General features: G+C 41.8%; 1 protein-coding gene across 4 annotated transcripts; it reads right to left on the bottom strand.

The window, feature by feature from the left end:
* Positions 1–8153: 8153 nt before the first annotated feature.
* CSRP2 (cysteine and glycine rich protein 2) lies at positions 8154–21234 on the bottom strand. Of its 4 annotated transcripts, XM_039343290.1 has the most exons (7): positions 21078–21230; positions 20450–20539; positions 12416–12534; positions 10366–10534; positions 9262–9406; positions 8779–8872; positions 8154–8421 (listed from the first exon to the last, which is right to left on the bottom strand). In XM_039343290.1, exons 3-7 carry the CDS (start codon positions 12525–12527, stop codon positions 8345–8347), a joined length of 597 nt encoding a protein of 198 aa, XP_039199224.1. In that variant the 5' UTR covers positions 12528–12534; positions 20450–20539; positions 21078–21230; the 3' UTR covers positions 8154–8344. The 4 variants fall into 4 exon arrangements, with proteins under 4 accessions (XP_039199224.1, XP_039199222.1, XP_039199226.1 ...); XM_039343288.1 differs by lacking the exon at positions 20450–20539 and having other exon boundaries at positions 21078–21234; XM_039343292.1 differs by lacking the exon at positions 20450–20539 and having other exon boundaries at positions 9262–9391; positions 21078–21234.
* Positions 21235–21458: the final 224 nt, after the last annotated feature.

The following is a 21458-nucleotide window of genomic DNA, read 5'->3' as shown; positions in this document are numbered from 1 at the left end:
TGGAGGATTCCACCGTGTCCCAAGCCAAGGACACCGCCTCTCCATCCACTAGCCATAAAAGGCAGAAATCCTCCAAGCAGGTGGTGGCAGGCAGGATCAAGGCCAAGGCAAAGACCATTTCCGGAAGGAAGCCTTCCAAATTGGCAGAAAAACAGGCTAGCAGGAGGCACCAGGCTTTAGAGAAGGAATTTTCCAAAGTGCAGAGGCAGGCCAGGGCAGAGGAGAGCAGACAGAGGCCTCGGGTTTTGACCTCCCCCTGGGGCTCTCGACCTCCGCTCAAGGGGTCTGGTCCCCGGAGGGAATTCCCACACACCTCCTTTCTTCTGGGGTGGATCAAGATCCAACCTTCCACCAACCACCATTGGCATCGTGGGTCCCACTTTCAGGCCCAGAGGCCACCTTTACTCCCACAGCTGCCGGGCTTAGGGTGACTGAGCCTGAAGGCCCCCCCTTCTGATGATCACCTTCAGGCTCTGATTTCTCGGGCGGTGGATCGGGCTCTTGCCGCCAGATCTTACCACATGCCCAGAACCAAGTCAGTGGCATCCATACCCCCATCTTACCTTCTCCAGTCGGGTGTACCTGAGTACCATGGTCCTCCCTCTCCATCCCGATCCTCTTATAGCAGGGCCTCATCTCCTGCGGAGTATGACCAACCAGACATACCATGGTCAGAGGAGGAAGACCTCCCAGACCCTCCACCATTTGGAGGTCTCTTTAATCCAGCCCTTTTCTTGCCACTGCTTCGCAAGGCCAGCACGACTACCAACATAGGTCCTGATCGGATCCCTCAGACCTTTCGCCAGGCTCAGATCTGAACCCGGTGTTTTTTGAGCCCGTTGTGACTCAATACCATGTCCCTTGTCCATCTCTCTTCTTGAACGCAGTTTGGAAGCAATGGGTCTCACCTGGCACCTTCCGTCCTCCAGAGGGAAACTGTTCAGCGTGGCACCAGACTTGGCTGACGCACTTGCGGTGCCAACGGTGGATGAACCCTTGGTCCATCTCTTGTCCTCGTCTACAGTGTCGGGGGACATGGTCGAGGCACTGAAGGCTGAGGACAGGAGATGGGAATTGACTTTCCGCAGGACTCACCAGGCGGTGGCGTGGGCGATAAGGGTGGTTACTTGCGCATCTTTCTTTGCTAGGATCTCGCTCTCTGGCTCTGTCAACTACAGGCCAGGCTCCCTCCAGAGGAGGTACGCACTCAACAAGACCTGAGCAAGCTAGTTGCAGCATCAGAATATGTCTCCAATGCAACACTGCATGCAGCCAGGTTTTCCTCCATGGCCTCCAATGTAACAGCACGACTACTATGGCTTAAGAGTTGGCAAGCTGATGCCAAATCTAAGTGGCGTCTGGCTGCGGCCCCTGATCAAGGGGGTCAGCTGTTTGGAGAGGCCCTAGCATCTTATTTGACCAAGAATAAGGATGAGCAGAAGGTGCTGACTCATCTCAGCAGGCGGGCAGACAGGTGTGCTGACCCGTATGCCCGCAGGCAGTCCTTTCAGTCAGGAACAGGCTCAGGTCCTGCTCAGCCCCCCCACCCCTTCACGGCCAGACAGGATCGCCCAACTGAAGATCGGGTTCCAGACCCAGGCAGTACCAGGGCAAGCAGCCCTTTTGGGGGGAGTTTGCCCCTTTAAAAGGTCCAAGTGACTCTCGAGCTGCCCCCCCCATAGGTGGCAGACTAACACTCTTTGCCCACCAGTAGGAAGCCACCACCACAGACTCCTGGGTCCTCCAAACCATTCAACACAGTCTGTCCCTAGAATTTGTGTCCAGCCCACCAGGGCACTTCATTTCTTGCCCCCAATCAAAGAACCCAGTCAAAAAGGCCTCATGCAAGAGGCCGTTTGTCATCTCCTGGAAATAAGAGCCATAGAACTGGGCGGGGATTCTATTCCATCCTCTTTCTGGTTCCCAAGGCCTCGGGAGGATGGAGGGCGATTCTCAACCTCAAAGTTCTTAACTCCCATATTGCATACTGGAAATTCAAGATGCAAATGCTCCAGTCCATCTTAGGCAGCGTAAGGAATGGAGACTTCCTGATGTCCATAGACCTCACGGAAGCGTATCTCCACATCCCCATCCTCCCTGACTACCGGCAGTTCTTTAGGTTCTATTATATGGGCCATCACTACCAATACATGCCCTGCCGTTCAGCCTTTCGTCAGCTCCAAGGGTGTTTACAAAAATCCTGGCAGTACTCGTCGCACACCTGAGACTGGTGCCGGTACACATCCAATGCTATCTGGATGACATCATCCAGTCGTCCTCCCTTCTGGCAGCCCAGTCGGAGCTGTCTTTGTCAATCAAGGTCCTTCAGGAACATGGGTTCTTGGTAAATTTTCAAAAGAGCCAGACAGTTCCCTTGACCCGACTCCTACACCTGGGCACCGTCATAGACACAGTCAGTTGCCAGGTCTACCTATCCCAGGAACATTGGGATAGCATCCGGATCCTGGTCCTCAAGGTATGCAGGGAGCGCATGGTGATGCTGGCACTGCTTTCCCAACTCTTGGGAAAGATAGTTTCATGTATCGCAATAGTGCCTTGGGCCAGACTGTATTCCAGGAATCTCCAATGGTTCCTGCTCCCCTTCCAGAGGTTGGGCACCAGTTCCTCCAACCAATGGGTAAGGGTTGCTACTCAGACCCTGCGGTCCCTCCGTTTGTGGTCCTCGCCAGCGGTAGCCAGAGGGTCATTTTTCAAGAAACCTGTCCGGCTCATGCTTACGACGGATGCCAGTCTGTTCAGCTGGGGAGTGCACCTTCGGTCTCACTTCACTCAGGGGCAATGGTCCTGAGCAGACCTGAGATACAATATCAATTGATTGGAGCTCAGAGCCATACACCTGGCTCTCTGCCACTTCTGCAACAAGGTTGCGAGTCAACACGTGCTTGTCCTTACGGACAATGTGGCAGCAAAGGCCCACGTGAACCAGCAAGGGGGTACCCGGTCGAGGTTCCTCATGGCTGACGCCCAGTTATTGGGCTCCTGGGCAGAGACCAACCTGTCCTCCCTCAGGGCCAAACACATCTCGGGGAAGGCGAACCGGCAAGCGGACTTTCTAAGCAGGTCGACCGTGGACCATTCCAAATGCACCCAGACCTCTTCGCAGAGATAGCGCAGAGGTTCGGCCAACCAATCATAGACTTATTCGCTTCTCTGGCGAACTCCCAGCTCTCGAGATTCTTCTCCCAGTTCCTGTCTCCAGGGGTGGAGAGAGCGGAAGCTCTTCGAGGTCCATGGCCAGGGGGCCTGCTTTACACGTTTCCCCCTCTCCCTCTGATCCTGGCAGCCATCCGCAAACTGCTGCAGGAATGGGCAGAGGTAATACTTGTGGCCCCATACTGGCCATGGAGGCCGTGGTTCGCCAACCTCGTGAATCTCTCCAGATCTCCCCCATGGAGGATTCCCCCAGATCACGTGTCCCTCAGTCAGGGGGTTCTACAACACCCAGAACCCCAGTGGCAGCAGTTAGCCACCTGGCACTTGAACACCGGATTCTGACCCGGGAATCATATTCGTCGGGTGTGATCATGATTCAGGCCTCCCGATGGCCAGCGACAAATCGCATCTATGACTCCACATGGAGGAATTTTTGCCTTTGGTGCGAGAGGCAGCAACTAGATATCTTGGAATTGACGATTCCACAGAATCTGGAGTACTTACTTGAAGGCCTTGATAGGGGCTTAGTGCCTAATACCATCCGCAGGCAGGTTGCGGCCCTATCAACCTTGCTTACCTGTGCCAATTCTGTTCCTTTGGCTCAGCATCCCAGGATACGCTCCTTTCTCAAGGATGCCACCAACACAAAACCGCCCGTGGTTCACAGGTATCCCTCTTGGGAATTGCTGTGGGTCCTACGGAACCTTACCAAAATGCCATTTGAGCCTATCACAACTTGTGTTCTACGGTCCTTGTCTCTCAAGACTGCCTTCCTGGTCGCTATCACATCAGCCAGGCGGATCTCTGAGCTTGTGGCACTGTCGGTCAAGGATGACCTCTGTACCTTTCACCAGAACTGGGTGGTCCTTTGTTTGGACCCTACCTTTATTCCCAAGGTTAACACCCTTTTCCATAGAACCCAGGAGATTGTCTTGCCGGATTTTTGCCTCAATCCATCTCATGACTTGGAACAACAGTGGCACACATTGGACGTCCGCAGGGCGTTACGCTATTATATCAAGCAAACGGCATCCTTCTGCAAGTCTGAAGCCCTCTTCGTTTCCTTTCACCATTCCTCTATGGGACAGAGGGTGTCTGCCTTGACCATAGGCAGGTGGATCAGGGCCTGCATTGTGGAGGCATACCAGTTGCATTCCCTGTGAGTCCCACATCATGTCACGGCACATTCAACTTGCAGTGCTGCGACCTCCGCGGCATGAGCCACACAGGCGTCCATTGAGGAGGTTTGTAGGGCAGCAACATGGTCTTCGCCTTCTCCTTTTGTACGGCATTACAAACTAGACAGGTTTGCCTCTGCAGACACCTCCTTTGGATGGAGGGTCCTTCAGCAAGTCGTACCTAGGGACGAGGCTCCGGCCCTCACTGCTTCCCCCCCATTGGGATAGTAGAGCTTTGGTATGTTCCATTGGTGGATTCTCCATCTCCTGTGCTGGAGAATGGGTGTTGTTTTACCTGAACGCCTTTTCTCAGCACGGAGATGGAGAATCCACTCCCACCCTTTGAGGTCCGTCTGGGCCAGTGTTAGGGGTCTGGGAGCCAACACGTCTGGCAATAGTCAGTGGCTTTCGCCCATGTCAAGACTGGGTGTGTCCTAGCCCAGGACGGGCTGGCAAGTTTGGCTGACTTGGTGTAATGGGCCGGAAGACAGTGCTAACCCATTAGTGGATTCTCCATCGCCTGAGAAAAGGCGTTCAGGTAAGACAACGCCCCTTCTATTAAATGCATCAGTAATAGATCAGAATCACCACCTCTGGCTTCTAATAGCAGATTTCTTATATCTATTTTGTGGAGAATGTCACCCTTTTATTTGAATCATGAGTTTGGGCCTTACTTGTGATCATACTCATGTGTTGTTGGAGTATAAATGTGTATCACAAATTCCTATGCTTAAATTCTGTAATCGGATGATGGTAGACTTCAGCGGTGCTAAACCAGATACAAGGGATGTGCAGAGATCCCCTATTAAAGAGGAAAATTTTGGAGTGTGCAAAAGCATGCACATGACATTGCTTCTTTCCTGGTTTCACAGACTGCCCACCATAGCTGTCAATCTCTGGGAAACACTTATTCGGTTGTAAATACCTTATCACAGCATGTTATCTTAGCAAAACAAGTTTTTACATAAAAGTATGTCACTGGCTAGCATCAGATTCTCTCTCTGAAATTTAAGGCTCTGCATTTGTCTCATCTGAGTCCAGAGGGCAGGCTGGAGCAATTAGCATTGCTTTTACATTATTTTTCCTAGAGTGCTGAGGAGAAAAAGCTTTTGCTGAATTTTCAGCAACCAACCATTTTGTTTTTTGTTAAATGCCTCTGAGCAATCTGTCATTCTGGAAAAAATATAGAAATAGTTGGGAGTTTTAGCCAATGTATAATTGTTGTCCACCATTGCTTTTGCCTTTGATGCAAAAACATATAATAGATTTGAAATCTTTGAAGCTAAGGCCAATATTAAAAGATGGAATGCTACTCAGTATTTTTTATCCTGTTGGCAAAGTTCTGCATTTTCTCCCCAATGATATTTATACAACTATCCAATTGCTGAGACTATGCTGGAAACGATTAGATTCAATGTCTGGACTTTCTTCCATGTGGAAGGTATTGTCTCTATGCTTTCAAAACTATACTTAATACCGATGTTGTTTGAGGTTTCCCAGCAAGATTGAACAATGGCCTCTTCCCTGAAAGTATGTTTTCCTACGCATCAAGTTTTGCAATTTCTTCATATCCAAATTTTCTACACATCTAAGAATTTTGCTGTGAGTGCTAAATTTTACATTATTTTTGCATTATGAAGACTGTCATATGTCAAAGTGTCCCAGTGACATTCCTCTATCAATTCACAGACCCCCCCCCCCAAGAATGAGAGCATTCAATCCTTGTCACACATGTAGAATTGTCATATGAAAGATTACAGAGTTTTACCATTTCAGAGTCGGAATAATGTTGCTAGGATGTCCTCATCAACCTGAAGTAACAGTGGATAAAGCTATGTCTGAGTGAACTAGGGACTTGAAGAATTCAAGCAAGAGATGCACTTTATACATTGAAATAGTTTTAGCCCCAGAATGAGATTCAGCATTAAAATTGGATGAAAAGAGGTGACAGGTCAGGCAAAAGTCAAATCCCCCTCAATGGACCACACTGAGGGACAAAAGACACAAGATTTTGGCACATTTAAATTAAGATTCAAACAAAAAGTGCAGTACCTAGTGTTTGAAGTAAATATGAGCCTTCCTGTTGTTTACCATGACTCAATTTCAACTGGTCATTTAATCATTCCAAAACCATGTATTTGTCGGACAAACAGATGGTACAGTGTTTCCCTGAAAATAAGACCTGGTCTTTATTATTATTATTTTTTGCCTCCAAAAGAAGCATCAGGTCTTATTTTTGGGGAGTGTCTTTTCCACGGTCTCGCCTCAGGGCGATGACACCGACAGCCCCGCCCACCCAGTCCACTTCTTCTGTGGCCGAATCCATAGCTCGGTTCTCGACTGCACAGGCCTTTCTGGAAGGACTCTGACTGCGAAATGCAGGCCAGAGCTCTATTCTTGGCTGCAGGGGCATTTCCTTTGGCTGCAGAAATGGGCCAGCGAGGTAAGGCAGGTGTTGATTTATGGGAGGCCTGGCTGCAACGGTAAGTAGGTGCATGGGCCAGCTCCACCCTCCTCACCCCACCCTAGCTTTTAAGGCGTGCACCTCAACCCAAAACTAGGGCTTATTTTGGCGTAGGGCCCACCCCCCAAAATAAGTTAGGGCTTATTTTCGAGCTAGGTCTTTTGGGGAAACATGGTAATACAGTTTAAAAGCCAATCTTGACATATATTGTGTTTCTTAAAAATAAGACCTCTCCCAAAAATAAGCCCTAGCCTAGACTGAAATTAAGGAAGAGCTATTTATATTGTGTCAAGGAGATTGTTACTACACCTCAAAAAGAACAATTAAAAAGATGGAAACTTTATGTTAAACAACTTCATAATTGGATAGAACGGTTTGAGGAATTTCTTGGAGGTTTGGAGGAGTGGATGATTTGGAAATGTTTAAATATACAGTGCATGGTTTGGCTACAACTAAAGACCACATGCAAAAATGGGAGTTTCTCCCAGAGGACAAGGATATTTACTGCAAATGTGCCATTATTCAACAACCATCCATCTTTTAAGTACCCCCTGGAATCAACATGTACACAAAATGACTTACTGGTCAGAAATATATGTGCCATCCATATGGCCTGGCATTGGGCTAGAACTATATAAATTTATGTTTTTATTAAAGTTTTTAATCTTTAAAGTTAATAATTTTCCCCTTTCTAGTTCCTATATTTCTGACACAAGACAGAGGCAATTTGTGTCAAACATTGCGAGGACTCTATTTATAGGGCTAAAAATTAATGGGAAAAATAGAAGTCAGTGGGATTCAATGTGGCTCAAACGTATGAATTTTACTTTTCTACTAAATGAACATTAAAAATTCATATATATGAATTGTGTGGCTATGTGGCTTTTATTTAAACATCCATATTTGATGGTTTAGCTGTTATTTGTTGCTAAAGTGACACTTTATCCAACAAGATTTTTTAACAGTTTGATTAGTCTCTTCAGAATGCTGAAATCAAGTATTAATTAGAATGAATTATTATTCAGGGGATCTTTTTCACATCAAAAGTCCTTAAAGCTACATGCTCAGTGCACACGAACAATTTCTATTTTTTTTTTCTGAAACAGAAATTGTATAATTGGAGGATATTAGGAACATCACACCTTCTTTCCTAAACTTTTGGAACACTTACATGATGCAGCCCAAATATACTTATATTGGATTAATATACTTTTAAACCAATTTTCTATGATGCTATAAAATATTTGCATGATGTTTCAAATTTATTTTAAAAAGGAACAGTTGCAGTTATTTAAGCAATGGAATATGATTTTTTCCATTAGACCTTTCAACACAAATGAGTGTCTAAATACAAAGCTTTATTGAAATTGATTGACATGTTATGTAAAAATCTGCTTCAAGACTGGAATACATGCGGTACCTAAGGAAAAGCAGTAGCATAAGCCAAGAGCTGTTTCACAGTAAATGGTAGCATTTTAAATTGAGCCTTGGAAAAAGAGAACCCTCTCTGTGCCAAATAGCTAATGTGTCACTGAGCGTGAACAAGAGCACCAGCGCCTTGGCCATAGCCAAATCCTTTGGGGCCAAAGTTCTTTGCATAACAACCTGAAAAGATGAAGAGTAAACTATTAGTTCTATTCAACTATAAATATGGTGTTTTTTAAAAATATAATCAGATACAGAGAATATTAATTTACAAAGTGCTTCTACAATTGCTAATGTGAACCAATCTCTCTACACAGGTATCTTGTGCAGATGTTACATATACAATATATAGAGATCTCTCACCATTCAATAAAGCTGTCCCATATGACAATAATTGGAGCATATTATCACTTACATTTTTATCTGCTTAAACTAAACCAGTGTGATAAATGACGTTAAACTAATGGTAATCCCATCTCCTTTTTAGATTTAAAATTACATATCTTGTACAAGAACAATTTTGATATTTTACCTTACCTTTGCAATAGATTTCGCCCTCCTTCTCTGTCAGAGTTGTTGATTCGAGGCTTTTACCACACTTGGCACAGCGAAAACAATTTTTGTGCCAAGGCTACAAAGAAAACAAACTATTTCAGACTTCTATGTTTCATCATTTTCAGTAGATGCACATAATCTTTTTCATGGAGAAAATCTATATGGTCACTAAGAATACTCGATACCAACTTGATGGCACATAATAAATCAATCTAATCTTCTAGAGATCATTATGTTTTTCATGTTAGATTGCTTCCTTTTAGTAGAAAGCATTTAAATACAAATTTATTTGGGAAAATGACTTAGTCCCCATTCCCAGGTGGTGTTCTTTTTTACGAAATGTATTTTAAAGCAAATAAAACCAACCCAGTTCTAACAAGTAAAGGTCATTGCTTTCAATTAAATCACCAAGCAAGTCCAGAATAGTTTGCCAGGGCATTTGCAAACTATTTTATGTCACCTTACCTTTCCAGCTCCTATTACTCTCTCAGCTGCATACACAGAGTCACCGCATCTGGAACATTTTTCTACCCCTCCAAATTTCTGAGCAAATTTTGAAGTATTTGGACTTGTTGTAGGTCGATGAGAAGGTACGCTAGAATGAAAAGAACTGCTGAAATGAGTGTCTTTCTGAATGAGCAATGAACAGTCAGGCTAGACTGTGCTCTCATTAACAGTGTGCAAAATCAGGGTCTTTTATTTCTTCCCCTAAGAGCAACTATACCTCTACAAAGAACCACGACAAAGGAAGGGTATATTGTTGAAATCTAGCTCCATTTATCATCCCCAGGAGGGCCATAAGTTGACTTCAATTATGACAAGAGAAAAAAGGAATCTTTAAATAAAAGAATCAGTTTTGCTTGGGCAAAATGGGCTGCAAAGAATATAACACATTAATCTCTTGAGATAGATCAGTAAGTCTTTCCTCAATAATGCTTTGATTATTATTGTTACTAAATTTGCCTGTTGCCTCTGTGACCAGAAGAGGCAAGCTAGTACATACTGGCTTGATGCAAGAGGAAATCACAGCAGCCAAATTTGTAAGCTGAAGAGAAAGAACATACAACCATATTCCTCCATTGGGAAGCCATGATTTGTGTTGCACTGAACTGAACTATAAGATTGCTCAATCTAACTTTCCCATTTAAGACCTTAACACGATTCAACAAGGGACTAGATAGAAGTTTACTTCTTCCTCACAGTGTTTCATCTGATCATAAAACATTTTAGTCAATAGGAATTGATCTTGGCAAAAAGATAACCTTGCTTTTTTTGAGCTTTGCTTTCACAGGATGTAACAATCCATTACATACAAATAAAAAGAACTGGCAATTTTCTACAAATGCTGGTCTCTTGAACAGCCTCAGATAATTAATGCTCAAATACAGAACCAGAGTGATCTTTTTATTCCACTTTTATTTAAGGTGTTCTTGATAGTTTGTATTTAATAGATAATACATCTAATGTTTCAAGCTAGACCTAAGGCAAAAAGAAGGCTATTTTCTACATCTAGTTATTTGCTATAGTTCAAATTGTAGCCAGCTAGAGGTAAATAACTGCTGTACCTACTTGTCATGTTTTATGCCAAGCCTTTCTCCTCTGTCCATATTGAGAGTGCCTGCTCCTTGCCCATAGCCATATCCTTTGGGGCCATATTTTTTCCCATAACAAGACTTGCAGTATATTTCTTCATCATGCATGGCCACAGTTGTGCTATCCAGGTTTTTCCGGCATACCACTAAGGAAGAAGTTAGATAAGTTTATTACCTAAAAAAAAGTTTCAGTAGCTATGTCTGTTGACAACTGAGGGGGCTGGTTCTTTGAATAAGAGTATTATATTGTTCTATTAATATGTTCTGTCCTCTTTGGCTTTTAAGATTTGCATTTGCAGAAAGGAAACTTGATTAAATTTAATTTGTGAGGCTATGAAAGGAACATTTTTTCTTTGTTTCAAACCTCATAGAACTATTTACATCAGTACCAATAAGTTTAATCATGCAAGAGTTTCCAAGGACATGTTACCTTTACAAAACATCTACAACTTTATACCAAACAAGGACTGTTTTCTTAGCTGTTTCATTAATATTTTGTGTGAAACAGCTAAAATATGGAGCCAATTTAAATCCACATTCATACAAGCTTATTACTTATTCCTCTTTTAAACATATGTTACTTGTTTAGTTGGCTGGGAAACAAGTATCTCTGTATTAATAAGACAAGTAACTCTGTATTAATAAGCAAATAAAAGTAGCTTTTCTACAATCACAGTTCTGCATTATATACATTTTATGAAAGTTAAGAATTAAATAATTCAATTTAGACTTGCTGAAAACAGTGTTGCTTTGAGTATTTGATCAAAAACAGGCATTTTAGAATTAATATAGTAGTAGACCATAATGCGTGCTCAGTAAATTAGATATCTCCACAACTAAGATTATAAAAGCTGAAACATTGGCATCAGGATCAAACCAGATGTTAATACAAATGAAGAGCCATTCTAAAATTTCAAGCTAAGAGCAATGGAAACAAGCGCTGTGAAAGAATTAACTCTTTATGGAATTAGATTGGTCTGCTTCTCCTTTCCTCAACCAGGAAAGCTGAGCTATACTGCTGCAATAATGGTTTTGTTTTTGATTTTACTATCAGTTTTTGTCCAGGTACTAAAATTGGATTCCATGCTTCAGTTTAATTGTGTACAGTATCAATATGTTTCACACTTTCCTAAGACACTATCATGTTTCCAGTGTTGAAACTCATTGGATTTAGCAATTATAAGTTTAACGAAGAAACTCTTGAGCTCAATTCCATACGTAGAGAAGCTAAATTATATATTCCTTCATCACTGAAATTTATTCCTTCTTGATAGTTTGTAAAATGTGAAGAAGCAATCCTGAAAGCAAACTATAAAACTTTAAAAGTATTTGTTATTCTTTTTAGCCCTTGCCATTCACTGCATAGGTTTTACTGTAAGTAATATCTTTCATGGTAGTTGAAACTTGATTGAGCTTCTATTTAAATGTACCTTATAAAAATTCCAATTCAACTTTCAGTTTAATTGGTTTTTATCCTTTTATTTTATATAAGTTACATTAGCATTTATCAAATAATAGTATTGTTCATGATACCCTATCAGCCAATTGTTTGAAATAATTAGAAGATACTAAAATAGGAATCATGTTTTAGTACAAAAATTCAGAATCTTAACAATCTGCTAAGCTGAACAACTGCATCAACTCGGTTCTTAAAAACAGTCTACAACTTCTGTGGCAAAGCCCAAGAGAATTTTGTCTCCATTAGGCTGAAATAGAAAATCAACTACTGTAAACCACATCATTAATTTATTTGATATAAGCATTGAAGGGAATCAAACTATCTGAAAGCATTCTTTTAACTGTACATTTGTTCTACAAAAAGTCTGCATGAATCATAGAGGAGTATGGAATACAAACTTGCAAAATACAATCTTATATCATTTTACATTGTGACCTTTGTTCTCTGGAGCCCAACGTGGCAACTGTATAGCTCAGTACTAAATTTATGTTCTTGCTATTTATAATCTTATGATCCATACTGATCAAATACTGTTAATTCATTCAAAAAGAGTTTCATAAGTACTTACTACAAAGAAAGCAACATCTGTGGAAGCTTCTCCCATCACACTGGACTTCTTCCGCATGGTATACTATTCTACCACAGGCTCCACATTTGTTTCCACCTCCCCAGTTTGGCATTTTGAGTCTGCAGAATAAATGCTAACAATTAACAAAAGGATGAAAAATGTGCTCCCACCAAGGCCTTTTTTGCCCAAACCCCCAAGCGCCGTAATCCATGCTGCAAACCGGCTTAAAGAAGTGCTGACCCATACCTCCAACCCTTATTCAGTCTCAGTAATAGAGAAAGCGGGTTCCATCTACAAAAGAAGTTGGGGGGAGGAGAGAAAGGGATGACCAAAGCCTCCTTTGGTGCCAGTTAATTACTGGCTGCTGAAGACCCACTTTATAGATGTAAAAAAATGAGTCCATGGGAGACAGAGGTTTTAGCCACATTTGCCTGCACTTGTAGCTTGTTGGAAGAAGAGTGGTAAGCTTGTCTACTATTCATTTGGAAGACTGATAAACCTTTTATTCATAACGAGTGTAAACATTAGGATGAAGAAATGATGTTGGATGAAACTTCCAGCTATCCTCCACTCAATTGTTCTTTCGGCACAGAGGCTCACCAGTGTTACAGGCACCTGGTAGACATGTTTACTGTTCTTTCTACTGCTTAAGTGAAGGATAATAGAATAGTCTGAAAGTGGTTCAGTTTAATTATGATTTTCTTTTCCTGTAAAACTTATATATAGAAGCTACTAAGCAATGATTACTTAGATGTAAACATGATTGGAATATGGCTAGAATTAATAATTAATCCGAAATAAAACATCTATACCCATTTATTGCATTGTAGCACATGCATAATTTAATACTAGCATGCCAATAATCCCCTTTATGGATTACTGTCTTGTCGTGGCGAAGGGGCTTGTGTAACTCAATGAAGCTATAAGCTATGCTGTGCAGGGCCACCCAAGACGGACAGGTCATAGCAGATTGTTCTGACAAAATGTGATCCACTGGAGAAGGAAATGGCAAACCACTCCAGTATCTTTGCCATGAAAACCCCATGGACAGTACTAAAAGGCAAAAAGATATGACGCTGGAAGATGAGCCCCTCAGGTCGGAAGGTGTCCAATATGCTACTGGGGAAGAGCAGAGGGCTAGTACTAGTAGCGCCAGAAAGAATGAAGCGACTGGGCCAAAGCCGAAAGGACGCTCAGCTGTGGATATATCTGGTGGTGAAAGGAAAGTCCGATGCTGTAAAGATTTTTTCTCCATAGGAACCTGGAATGTAAGATCCATGAATCAAGGCAAGCTAGACGTAGTCAAAAAAGAGATGACAAGACTGAACATCGACATCTTAGGAATCAGCGAACTAAAATGGACAGGAATAGGTGAATTTAACTCAGATGACCATCAGGTATACTACTGTGGGCAAGAATCCCTCAGAAGAAATGGAGTAGCCTTCATAGTCAATAAAAGAATAGGAAAAGCAATACTGGGATACAATCCCCAAAATGACAGAATGATCTCAATTCGAATCCAAGGCAAACCATTCAATATCACAATAATCCAAATCTATGCCCCAACCACTGGTGCTGAAGAGGATGAAATTGACCGGTTCTATGAAGCCCTACAGCACCTTATAGAATTAACACCAAAAAATGATGTCCTTATCATCATGGGGGATTGGAATGCTAAGGTAGGAAGCCAAAAGATAACCGGAATAACGGGCAAGTTTGGCCTTGGAGTACAAAATGAAGCAGGGCACAGGCTGATAGAATTTTGTCAAGAGAATACGATGGTCATAACAAACACTCTTTTCCAACAACCCAAGAGACGGCTCTACACATGGACATCACCAGACGGTCAACATAGAAATCAGATTGACTATGTGCTCTGCAGCCAAAGATGGAGAAGCTCTATACAGTCAGTAAAAACAAGACCAGGAGCTGACTGTGGCTCAGATCATGAGCTTCTCGTTGCAAAATTTAGGCTTAAATTGAAAAAAGTAGGGAAAAGCACTAGGCCACTCAGGTATGAACTAAATCATATTCCTGATGAATATACAGTAGAGGTGACAAATAGATTTAAGGAATTAGATCTGATAGACAGAGTGCCTGAAGAACTATGGATGGAAGTTCGCAACATTGTACAAGAGGTAGCAACTAAAACCATCCCAAAGAAAAAGAAATGCAAGAAAGCAAAATGGCTGTCTGAGGAAGCTTTGCAAATAGCTGAGGAAAGAAGGGAAGCGAAAGGCAAAGGAGAAAGAGAAAGATACACCCAATTGAATGCAGAATTCCAGAGAGTAGCTAGAAGAGATAAGAATGCCTTCTTAAATGAACAGTGCAAAGAAATAGAAGAAAACAACAGAATAGGGAGGACCAGAGATCTCTTCAAGAAAATTGGAGATATGAAGGGAACGTTTCATGCAAAGATGGGCATGATAAAGGACCAAAATGGCAGAGACCTAACAGAGGCAGAAGAGATTAAGAAGAGATGGCAAAACTACACAGAAGAACTATACAAGAATGAGCTTAACATCCCAGATAACCACAATGAGATGGTCACTGACCTCGAACCAGACATCCTAGAATGTGAAGTGAAATGGGCCTTAGAAAATCTGAGCAACAACAAAGCTAGTGGAGGTGACAGTATTCCAGCTGAGCTATTCAAAATCTTAAAAGACGATGCAGTAAAAGTGCTACACTCAATTTGCCAGCAAATTTGGAAAACTCAACAGTGGCCACAGGATTGGAAAAGGTCAGTTTACATTCCAATTCCAAAGAAAGGCAATGCCAAAGAATGTTCAAACTATCGCACTCATTTCACATGCTAGTAAAGTTATGCTTAAAATCCTACAAGCTAGACTCCAGCAGTATGTGGATCGAGAACTACCAGAAGTACAGGCAGGATTTCGAAGAGGCAGAGGAACTAGAGATCAAATTGCCAACATACGCTGGATCATGGAGAAAGCTAGGGAGTTCCAGAAAAACATCTACTTCTGCTTCATTGACTATGCTAAAGCCTTTGATTGTGTGGATCACAACAAATTGTGGCAAGTTCTTAAAGAGATGGGAATACCAGACCATCTTATTTGTCTCTTGAGAAACCTATATGCGGGTCAAGAAGCAACAGTGAGAACTGGACACGGAACCACTGATTGGTTCAAAATTGGAAAAGGAGTCCGGCAAGGCTGTATACTGTCGCCCTGCCTATTTAACTTATATGCAGAGCACATCATGAGAAAGGCAGGGCTAGATGAAACAAAAGTTGGAATTAAGATTGCCGGGAGAAATATCAACAACCTAAGATATGCAGATGATACCACTCTAATGGCAGAAAGTGAAGAGGAACTAAAGAGCCTCTTGATGCGGGTGAAGAAGGAGAGTGCAAAAGTTGGCTTGAAACTCAACATTAAGAAAACCAAAATCATGGCATCCGGCCCTCTCAATTCCTGGCAAATAGATGGGGAAGAAATGGAGGTAGTGACAGATTTTATTTTTCTGGGCTCCAAGATCACCTCAGATGGGGACTGCAGCCAAGAAATTAAAAGACGCTTGCTCCTGGGGAGGAAAGCTATGGCAAATCTAGACAGCATTCTAAAAAGCAGAGACATCACCCTGCCAACAAAAGTGCGTATAGTCCAGGCCATGGTTTTCCCAGTTGCAATGTATGGCTGTGAAAGTTGGACCATAAGAAAGGCTGAGCGCCAAAGAATTGAGGCCTTTGAACTATGGTGCTGGAGAAGACTTCTGCGAGTCCCTTGGACTGCAAGGAGTTCAAACCGGTCAGTCCTAGAAGACATCAACCCCAAGTGCTCTTTAGAAGGCCAGATCCTGAAGTTGAAACTCAAATACTTTGGCCACCTAATGAGAAGGAAGGACTCACTGGAGAAGGGCCTAATGCTGGGAAAGATTAAGGGCAATAGAAGAATGGGACGACAGAGAATGAGATGGCTGGATGGAGTCACTGAAGCAGTAGGTGTGAACTTAAATGGACTCCAGAAGATGATAGAGGACAGGAAGACCTGGAGGAACATTATCCATGGGGTCGCGATGGGTCGGACATGACTTCGCAATTAACAATAACAACAATGCCAATAATGCTATGTTTTTGAGAATCTTAGATTACAGCATAGTTTTGCATCATGTAATGATCAAAATGAAGTGAAAAATGACAATGTGTCATATACTTCAAGTACTTGTAATTTTTCATAAATTTTCATATATCCTAAAAAAGGATATATTTATCCTATAGTTTTGTTTCATTACTATTCAAAATCTATTCAAAGTATGAGCCCAAGACCGGCAAATATATATTTCAAAATCTTAACAGTAGAAGACTCCCACATTTTGTGGTATCTCCTAAAAATTAGAAGATGCTTGTCAGTTTGTTTTGACAACAAAGTAACCAAGAATTATAAATAAACTTTCCTTCCATTTGCAACTCCAATAATTCATTGTTATTACAAATAATTAAAACTGGTGTTCTTGCACATTTGCTATTTTTATTAGGAATATTTGATACTTTTTTTTAGCAAGATATCATAATCTCTACAATTCTTCAGAGTATAAGAATCTAGATATTTAAAGCTTTAGAGATTCCTTAATCTACAGCAAGGTTTCTCAACCTTGGCCACTTGAAGATTTCTGGGAGTTGAAGTCCACACCACTTCAAGTGGTCAAGGTTAAGAAACACTGGTATACAGTATTCCCTGGATGGTTTTACAAATGAATCACATTTTCATTTCTGTGACACAGGCAAATACATGTTAGGATTTAGTGCTCCAGTCTGTCTTGGTGCAGACTGTTCTTCATGAAGCAATTGAGAGATATTATCACTGCTCTTTATGATGTTTCACAGCAGACCTACGTTTTAAAATTAATATAGTGTGACAACCTGAACAGTTTAAGAGACCTTAAATGAAGTTGGCTCTCAAATTTCATGTAATACAATATCTCACTGCTCCATTTGTATAGACGCTTCACATTCAAGACTTGCCTTTGGTTTAGCATCATAAATGACTTAGTTTCTGATGTAACCAGGAAATTGTTATATATATCTCCCTCCCCTCCCCTCCCCTCCCCTTCTCTCTCTCTCTCTCTCTCTCTCTCTCTCTCTCTCTCTCTCTCTCTCTCTCTCTCTCTCGTCCAAGTGGCTCTTTGAGTGTTTAAGGTTGCCGACCCCTGAACTAGTGCATCACTTGAAGTTGTGCAATGCTGCCTTGGCTATTGCCATTCTTCAACAGGACTGGCGAGTCAAGGAATACCTCCAGATTGCCCATCACTTCTGAATGGAGAAGTGCAATTCACCCAGGAGTAAGGATAGAAAAATCTCACTTTAGGTGATCCTAAGAACCACAGCCATTTGATTTTAGTAGAATAGAGCCAAGATCAATTCTTTCCCTTCCGGGCCCATACAGATAGTACTTTAACAACCTAATTTGGTTGTCCTGGAATTAAAAATATTATTGGGTATCATCAGAATATCAGACTCTAAGATTGCAGATGACTCAGCAGTTTTATGTGAATGTTGAACAAGAGAAGAAAAAGCATTGAACTTCATGGCACTCCATAAAGAAAAGGTATGGGGAGCAAACTCTTCCCCTCCTTGCCAACACTGACTGAAACCAGCCTTGAAAGAAAAAAGGGAACCACTGCAATATGGTGCCTCCAATTCCCAAATCCCGGAGTCAGTCCAGGAGGATACCAGAATTGACAGTATCATACTTTTCTACAATAGGATGCTTTCATCGTAAGTACAGGTGGCACCATGCTCAATAATAGCAACTGTGAGAGGGATCTTGGAGTCCTAGTGGACAATCACTTAGATATGAGTCAGCAGTATGCTGCAACTGCCAAAAAAGCCAATATAGTGCTAGGCTGCATTAACAGAGTCAAGTCTTAATAGAATCAAGATCACGTGATGTATTAATACTACTTTACAATGCCTTGGTAAGGTCACACTTGGAATACTGCATCCAGTTTTGGTCACCACGATGTAAAAAAGATGTTGAGACTCTAGAATACAGAGAAGAGCAACAAAGATGATTAGGGGACTGGAGGCTAAAGCATATAAGGAACGGCTGCTGGAATTGGGTATGGCTAGTTTAATGAAGAGAAGGATGAGGGGGGACATGATAGCAGTGTTCCAATATCTCAGGGGCTGCCACAAAGAAGAGGGAGTCAAGCTATTTTCCAAACTGCCTGAAGGCAAGACAAGAAGCAACGGATGGAAACTAATCAAGAAGAGTAGCAACCTAGAACTAAGGAGAAACTTCCTGACAGTTAGAACAATTAACCAGTGGAACAACCTGCCTCCAGAAGCGGTGAATGCTCCAACACTGGAAGTTTTAAAGAAGAGACTGGACAGCCATTTGTCCGAAATGGTATAGGGTTTCCTGCCTGAGCAGAGGGTTGGACTACATGACTTCCAAGGTCCCTTCCAACTTAATAATAATAATAGTAGTAGTAGTAGTAGTAGTAGTAGTAGTAGTAGTAATGTAAAGCAAGATAAAATGTAGTATTTCCATACCATACAATTTTGCCTTGGATATACTTATTACAGGAAAGACAAATATGATAAAATAAGTTTTAGTAAAATATCTAAAATTAGCTTCTATTATCCAATTGCTTCCATGCTATTTAACACCTTCAACCTAGAAAATTTTCTATACTCTGATTTGGAGGCTGTAGAACAAGTTCTATGAATCAGATGAGATTACATAATTTTTGGGATCTATCCTAGGAAAGCAACAGCGCTAGATTTTCCATCCTTCCTTATTTTGCTTTCATGACAAAATTTGTTGTATTAAAGAGTAAATTTATTCCAAAATAAAAAATATTTTGAAGGAAGAAGTTATAAAACAGAATATAAATTGCCTGTTTGAGGACTATTCAAGATTTCCCGAGAAGTTTCTAAATATTGCATTGATAAAATTTAAACAAAACTATTTTGAAATATAGAAGACAGCATCAGTTTTACAAATCCATCCAACAATGGACAGCCATTTTCACAAAATATTCAAAATTTTGGTTACGTTCTCATATGTTCCAATTCATTTTCAAAAGATATGAATTTCTATTATTGCAACCTTTGAGGACAGGACAGTCAATATCAGCAAGCCAACCACATAGACTGTCAATGAATATGATTAAGCTACATTAAATACATCAATTAGTTTTCTATTCAGAGGTTTACCACAAGGACTCATACTTTTACTAAGGGACATTTAATTTAAAAAAAATCTCACAAAAGAGAAATAAGGGAACCTCCAGCAGATTAATAGGTAAGGCTGCATTTTAAAAAAAGACAGCTACCGTTTAATCACTTCCATTTTAAATTAATATTCAACCCAATGGATATCCATCATAAACCAAGAAATCTCAAACATTTCTTTACTAGCACACACAAATGCGCTAAAGGAAACAAGTGTTTTACTGAGCTTTTAACATATGTATTGAACTCTAACATATGGGTCCCCAACCCCCAGTTCATGGACCAGCACCAGTCTGTGGATGCCAGAAACCAGTCCGCACAAACAAGCAAAGCCCCATCTGCGGGATGCAGGCAGTACATGAAACTAGGCCCCCTCCACTCCATGAAAAACCTCTCTCCATGGTACCAGACCACGGTGCCCAAAACGTTGGGGATCTCTGCTCTAACATGTCTCCCAGTGATATAATTCAAAGTCTATATTATGTGAACAGTACACCTTTTAATAGCAGTTTGCTGGCAGACATAAACTAAATGAGCAACAGTTTATGAAAGTGGCTGCCTTTTAATAAAATGTGTGAATCTGAAAATGTGTTATTAAACTCTCATTTTTTAGTTAGAGGCTACAATTTCACATATAACCTGCTTTCTCATAAGCAATACACTTTATAGAGATTTCATAAATGGGATCAAGCTAAATTAGAGTATAGAATAGCAGGGCTGGACTTGAGATCTTTTAGTCCAACCTTATGATGAAGTAGGAGCCCTTATCATTCCGGCAAATGGTTATCCGACTTCTTGAAAATTTTTCATTCCATTAAGCTATATACTCACACCTTTTTCACAAAATACAACTTCAGGCTAGGATGCAATAGATTGCTTCAAAAGTAGATTACCACTTCAAGACATCTGGGTTGAATGGGCTCCTTATTAGTGCAATAAATGGATGGGAGGCGGAGAGGAGAATGCAGGAGGAGAAAACAAAGACAATTACCTACTTAAGGGCGGATACAGGATTTAGAAAGATAAATCCTAGACAAATCACGAAACGCCCACAGTCACCGAGGTACAGATATTCTGCGCCCACCCGTACGTATGAGGGAGCCAGTCTTCTAAACTGAAGTAGTAATTCATTGTAGCAGACGCTTTTAAAAAAAAACCTCGTAAAACCTTCCATTTTGGAATAAGCACCTTTGGAAACGCCCCCGCCAGAGGTGGTCGCGTTTGACAGCCTTTCCAAAGGCGATTCCCTCATTGCCACCGGTCCGAGTCCAGTGAAGCCTCCCCGCAGACCCCTCGGACTGGCCGGGCGGCAACTAACTTCAGGAGCCTCCAAGCAGGGCTAAGGTACAAAAGCGAAGATGGTCGAGGTGGGTAAGGAAAGCAAATCGCGAGAGAAGTCCCGGCATTGTCCCTCCTCCTTCTCTATGTAGTACGCTACGCGCACCTCACTTCGCCCCTTACCTATCAACACCGCTGCAGCTAGATCCCCCACCTCAGTTGTGGCTCTCCAAGAAACAAACCTAGAGTCTTCTTGGTGGCTATTTATCGGCTTTCTCGAGGAGGTGGAGCCATCGGGCGGCTTCTCCAACCCAGTCCCCGCCCCATTCTGACGTTGATCAGCTGCAGTAAAACAAGCCCTTCATGCTCTCTTTCGTGGTAATAATGGCTTTTCGTCGTCATTTTTTGTTTAGCCGCCCGTGAGCTTTTGATGCCCCTTCTGAAGGCCACTCCATTTGCATTTCATCAAAATAGTAGGCAGTTTTGAAATGTAATAATCTTAGGATTCAGAGTGAAGTAAACTTGAAATATGAAACCCCTGGCTAGTTAAGTAGAAACATTTCT

Source organism: Crotalus tigris, unplaced genomic scaffold (assembly GCF_016545835.1).
Source record: "Crotalus tigris isolate CLP2741 ecotype Arizona unplaced genomic scaffold, ASM1654583v1 scf7180000017836.1595184, whole genome shotgun sequence".
NCBI lineage: Eukaryota > Metazoa > Chordata > Lepidosauria > Squamata > Viperidae > Crotalus > Crotalus tigris.
Note: the sequence above shows the minus strand (reverse complement) of the source record. Positions and strands in the feature narration are given on the sequence as shown.

Excerpts from the sequence above, each read along its gene's own strand:
- CSRP2 (XM_039343288.1), bottom strand. The coding sequence starts at position 12,527 with ATGCCAAACTGGGGAGGTGGAAACAAATGTGGAGCCTGTGGTAGAATA. Across the intron at positions 10,535-12,415 it reads CAGATGTTGCTTTCTTTGTA|TGGTATGCCGGAAAAACCTG; the intron begins GTAAGTACTTAT and ends CTTCTTCCTTAG. Across the intron at positions 9,407-10,365 it reads CTTGGCATAAAACATGACAA|TTCTTTTCATTCTAGCGTAC; the intron begins GTAGGTACAGCA and ends TCATTTCAGCAG.